A 6,000-nucleotide genomic window follows, 5' to 3' on the forward strand; every position below is an offset into this window, starting at 1 on the left:
AAAATACAAAGCAAGCCGGATTTGTAATCTAACTTGTACACACTAATGTACTTTTTTTTCATAAGTGCTAACATTCCCGAGCTGTAAAATGTAGCCATTACCCTAAAAAAAAACTCTTGCTGAGTACTGTCAAAGTGTTCTCAAAGTCATTCTCCTATTCACTGCAAAGGCAGGAGCTCCCCAGACAGCAGCACAGTCATATCAAGTGATTGGAGTCTTGGCTCTTGTATTTTCAGCTTTAGGAGGAAAAAAAAACACCAGTTATAAAAGGGTTTTGAATTTTATATTTGTTTTAATGCAGATATAAAACATCCCTCTGTTGTATCAGGGGAACAAAAGACCATTAGCAGGGCTGCACAGTAAAGATGCAAGAAATAATCGGCGCTCTGCCACTAAACCTTTATGAGACGCATCACTGGAAGCAGAATTTAGCTGGCCTGGCTGACGATGAGATTTATTGGTGCTGTTGCTCCAGTATTATGTTTGTAGTGATGTCCAGACATATAACTCTCCTGATGACACAGTGCGGACCTTTGGCTTAATTGATAAGGACCAACGATGCACAGAAGCTACAAGAGAAGAAGCATAAGCACTTTCCTTTTTTGACAGTTTGCCTTCATCTGAGCGTCAAATTTTTTCTTTTTCTTTGGATTTTCACTTATTTTTGAAGTTGTATCTATAGTCATCAATCTTTTCTTTGCATAGTAGATTGCGGGGGAAAAAAACTGCTGCTTAGCTCCGCCTACCCTCTCTGGCAGACCAACCACTGCTGATTTTTTCAGCAAAAGTCGTCGAAGACCCAGCCGGAATACTGCAAACGCAAAGGCTTTCATGAGTGGGCCATAGGCTCAATCACCATTGTGTTACCTCATTCAGCGATAGATAGTGACTTAACAGACATTAATTTAAATGAATGAATTATTGCTTTAACTAGGAGTCAAAGATGATCAAAGACTGAAACTGTGCGCCCTCCTAACACTCCTGTGGTTAAATTTTTTACCACAAAACACAAAAGATATGTCTGACTTGCACACAATCCTATATGTTGTTTATTTTAAATAGCAGACACTGTGTAAAGATAGGATGGTTAGCCATACAGGTCAAAACAAGCCATACTGGTTCTATAAGAAAATTTGTCTTCTGAGACATACTTTGACTTAAACAGGAAATTGTGTTCTCTCTTCTTTCTACCGTGTATTAATCACAAAAATATAGAAAATGATATATTTTATGTGAATGGAAAAACATCTTTGTGCTCAGCTGGGCAGAACACATCCAGGGCCAATTTCTCTTCTGAATGCACAGAGACGAAACTGAATTCCATCTTCTCATTGAAGCCTGACTGAGACCGTAAACAAACACATTTTATACAATGTCTAGGTAATCCTTCGAGGGGCAACATAGGCTGTGCGGTGAATAAACACCAAAAGTTAGGTGCTCGCCGGGATAGAGAAGATGATTGCACACTAAGCTTTGATGCACCACTGACTTTTCAACCACATTGAAACATTGAAAAATGTGGTTAAAACATCTTTGAATAAAGTTTAAAGGGCCAGTTTGACGATTTTCAACCCCAGTCCTATCATGCTATTATGGGGAGCTAATGCCATTATGGTAGGAAAAAATACAATTTGGCTCTGTGCCTTTGGAGGACGCTATCCACTTCTCCAATGGGCCCTGGAAAACCTCCGCCAGACTACGTAAAGCGCGTCTAAAGCGCGCGAGCTTGCTAAATGCCAACCTGAAATTTTTTAGACTATCCACCAGTTTAGCAGATTCTGTACCGCTCTGAGCCATTGCCTGCAGCGATCAATGTCTTTGACTGGAAAACGGTAGTATTTCACTCCAGCGTCTCTCGCTGGGCTGCTCCTTTCAGAGGGAGGGGTGCAATGCATGCTGGGTATTGTAGGAATGTAGAATGGGCGAAACCACAAGCTGTTTGTACGACTTTCTCCACAGCTATGGCGCCAATTTTAAATATTATTGCTTCTATCGATTTTACAGAGAACACCAGCTTTGACTGACAGTGGCTTTTTCCAGGGGCCAATTGCTCCTTTAATAAAACCTTCTAATAGAGAATTCAAAACCCTTTTTTAAAATCCTTAAATCTCACAATCTTAATCAAGTATTTTTAGCGTTTTACAAATTAAGTTAATTATAAACCAAAGTGCAACCAAGCCCAAAATCAACAGCCGTTCTGTAAAATACACCAAATTAATCAACATCTCTACTTAGGTTTTAATAGTATTCACTAAAGCAGATTTATTCCAATAGTTTGATATCATCCCTCACCAGAAGGACAGAGTAGAAGCCTGGCTGGGTCTCCCACTGCCGGAGCTGCTCCTCAGCAGGCTTCAGCACAGCTGTGTCCTGACTGGTAGCTTGGGTTAAGGCCTGCAGCACCACTGAACTGGCACCGTCCACATCCATAGCTGGATATATCTGCGGGGGGAGAAGAGAGAGGGGAGAGGGGAGGAGGCAGAAACAGACAAGAGTGGTGAGAAGTTCTTGCTCAATTCAGGGAAAAAAAACGTTTAAAATAGTTTCACCTGAGGGAAAAGTAGAACAATACAACAGCAAATAAAAGCTGAGGCAGTCAAATTACAAGTACAAAAAATGTTGTTTTTTTTGTCCGTCGTTATCCCTTTCGCTCCCATGTTTTTAATAGATCAAGTAGTGCTGAAATCACTGTCAAACATAGGGAGAAAGAAACAAATCCTTCAGAATAAAGAAAAGCACACCTGAAAGAAACACTGGCAGTCATCTCTAACATGCAAAGAGCTAACCTACTTCCTGGATAGGGTTTAAGCACCACAGCTTCACAGGTCCAAAGTCGGGTTTTTTTAGCTTCAAAAAGAAAAAACCTGAGTCACCTCTGTGCGTCAAAAAAGGGATTCACTGATAGAATAATAACTGTTGCATGACGAGACCTACTTTGGGAGCCTGAATTCTTCTTTATGGGGTGATATCTCAAAATTGTTCAGGAGTTTGTCCGTAACAGGCGTACTAATGACAAGAAGTAACAATGTTGTTTATGTCCTTTAACAGCAAATCAAACCAACTTCTCTTCTTCTACTCCTTTCGCATTACTCGTACATACAAAGAACATATAGGACAGAAGCTGATATTCCAGATACAAACATGTCCCCCTTCTGCTTCTGCTGAAGGGCTAACATATCTTAGGTTCTACAGACTGAATTAATTGTTTACTGTCCAGCAGGCATAGTGTGGTCGAGTTGAGCTTTCATTAAAACATCATAAAATGAGCGGAGGAAAACATTGAGCAAGGCTGCCATCTACTGCCTGAAAGCAACTATTCAGCACCATGAACAATGTGTGCTTCTGTAAATGATATCTTCAATCTCCACGTAAGATCGTAATGGTAGTGCTTCAGCCACAGCAGTTGTCACATACCAGAGACCGATTCTTTTAATAAACTGTCCATAAATAATTCACTCTGTAACAAATCTGTAAGGAACAATTCTGTGATGGTTTCCTTTTGTGTTTGCAGAGAGTAACTACTCTTACTGAGATTAATGAATCACACTACTCTATTTCTTTCAGGGATCTACCTCTGAGATCATCTTCTGAATAACAAAACCTCAGAGAAAAAAAAACAACAAAAAAAAACACCTGCAACAACACCAGCAAGAATCTGGTGCATCTACTGTATATACACATTCCTATTTTAGCAGGATTGTGTACCTATGTAGTTTGTTTTTCTGCATTTAAACATCATATGCTGGTTTCAGAAACAAACACACAAATATGCCTGCTGCAGTAACAATATAGACCCTGTGATGCAGTGGCGTGCAAACACCTACTCCATGTTTCTGAATAGTCTCTCCCACATGTACACAAGCATTGTCAACTATGTCAAACTAAATATATGACAGAACATGCTGCATTCTCTTGCCGCAATGAAAGTGAAGTCTGACATCTTCATTGCAGATAGTTCAGTTTTATAGTTGTCCTCATCTTCCATTACTGGTCATCAGAGGAAGATGAGATCAGAAGTTAAATCCAGCAGAGAGAGGTATGACTGTCTGCAGCAGAGTCCAGAAAGGCTGAAAGCAAACTCAGCTCATCCTGAGCCATTTTTCTTACAAGAGTCACAGCCCAAATATAACCCAAACTAGGATAAGACTCAAAACCCAGATAGTTCTTTGCACATAAGCATTTGTGATGATTAGCCTACTTTGAAACATGCCTTAGGATATAATTGATATAATTATCATAAACTGGCCTAAAAATGCATATATTTTAGTAGTTGATTTAAAACAGAAAGAAAATCCCAACTGAAATAAAGTAAAAGTTACAACTGACTGGCCAATTGAAAAACAACCCAATTCAAAGACCATGACAAAGGATTTACACTCCTTCTGGTTTGTTTTCATCTGTAAAATATTACTGAATAAACGATATGTTTGTGTTTTTTTTACCGAAAGCTACTCTGTATGCACAGAGTCTGCCTACAAGCTTAGGAATATCCTCAGCCTGCTGCTTTTTCACATATGACTTACAACAGGACCAGTGAGCTTGGGCAAAAACAAATGGTTTTGGGCATGCTGTAATGTGATAAAGAAAAGTTATTCTTACAGTTTAGAGAAATGTCAAACTTCTGACATGTGTCTGTAATGTGTCTTTGTTACAAATTGATGCATGAATGTTTAAAAGCAGGCAGTTGTCCTAAAGAATAATTTACGGTGCTCAGATTAAGTACTTAACTCATAGTAGGAGAAACCGTATATGACATATGACATATGGCAGTATATGAAATCTTTAACTGCTACTGGAAAATACCCCTATTTGTGCAACATACAGGTGATGCTTCTCTAGCAGCTCTCTAGTTTTGTGCTGTCATAGGCCTCCACACCATTTTGGCCTTGTTCAGAATACCAGCCGAATTTGTTTTCTGGCATATCCACATTGTTTCCTACATAATTCTAAAAAGTCTGGACAGCATAAAAACATAAAACATGGTCCCTCTGACTGAAGTGCCTCAGAGCAGAACGGCCTTTTCCTTATTTATCCATGGGCCTTTTCGGTCTCTAACTTTGTCTGATGGAACAGAGGACTTCTGCACTGAATCCTAACCCTGTTTGTAAGGCATGTTGATGATGGATACCCTTTCTCATGATTATATCATAAGTATACGCCGATATGTTTGTGGTGTCTAGACACACAAATCTGATGTGATCACTTTAACAGTGCAGACGTTCTGTCTTTAAGATCTGATTTGAGAAACAAATCTGATTTGTCTGACATCTGAACGAAGCCTTTGACTCATGGCATGAGAAGCACAGATTTAAACTTATAACATTAATGATTACTCTTTCCTTTTCAGGTGGCCCAATAAGTCATGACTGTGACAGTGAGCCAGCATGCACAACATCATGACCCTGAAAACAAACACATGGAATTCAGCCATTATTGAGTAAATCAATTACACCTATGCTCCTCCTAAGGTGACAACTAAGGCCTTTATCTAATGCCAGATTATATATAGACTGTGCTGAATAAAGAACAACGTATTCTAACGTATTACAAACTGTGCCCACTTGTGTGCACTGTTATTACAAATGAAAAATGCGATTAGACTTGCTTGTTGACCATGTAAATTGTGTAACAAGGATCTTGCTAACATACGGGGTAGCAACAGCTGGGTATTACTGTTTATAGGAGCTAAGGTAGCTTTTACACCTGCATGAACCAACCTCACAAGTCAACAATGTGTGTTAGGAGTCATATCCAACGTTAGACTGGTAAATGTCTGGTGTTTTAATTTAAAATGACCTCTGCTGTCAAATTCGTTACCTCTTAGTCAAATGCTGGCTTGGTGAACAGTAAGCTAGCGGTAGCATAACTTTAGGTTAGCTCTGTCGGACATTGCTTTCTTATTCAACAACCAACAAATCTCCAACAACACTCAATAATTATTTTCATTAAGCAAAGGTCTCTAAAGAAAAATGTATTACTAGACTTACCTAAGAGAATGAC

General features: G+C 39.2%; 1 protein-coding gene across 1 annotated transcript in view; it reads right to left on the minus strand.

Moving 5' to 3' along the window:
- ipo11 (importin 11) overlaps positions 1-2,430 on the minus strand; it is a 126,111-nt gene extending 123,681 nt beyond the window's left edge. Inside the window, exon 1 of the mRNA XM_069683786.1 lies at positions 2,293-2,430. Coding sequence (XP_069539887.1) covers positions 2,293-2,430 — 138 coding nt within the window. The remainder of the gene's footprint in view (positions 1-2,292) is intronic.
- Positions 2,431-6,000: the final 3,570 nt, after the last annotated feature.

The sequence above is a fragment of the Semicossyphus pulcher genome, unplaced genomic scaffold (assembly GCF_022749685.1).
Source record: "Semicossyphus pulcher isolate SPU_LCO1_2020_fin unplaced genomic scaffold, fSemPul1.0.p SCAF_6, whole genome shotgun sequence".
In the NCBI taxonomy this organism is placed as follows: Eukaryota; Metazoa; Chordata; class Actinopteri; order Labriformes; family Labridae; genus Semicossyphus; species Semicossyphus pulcher.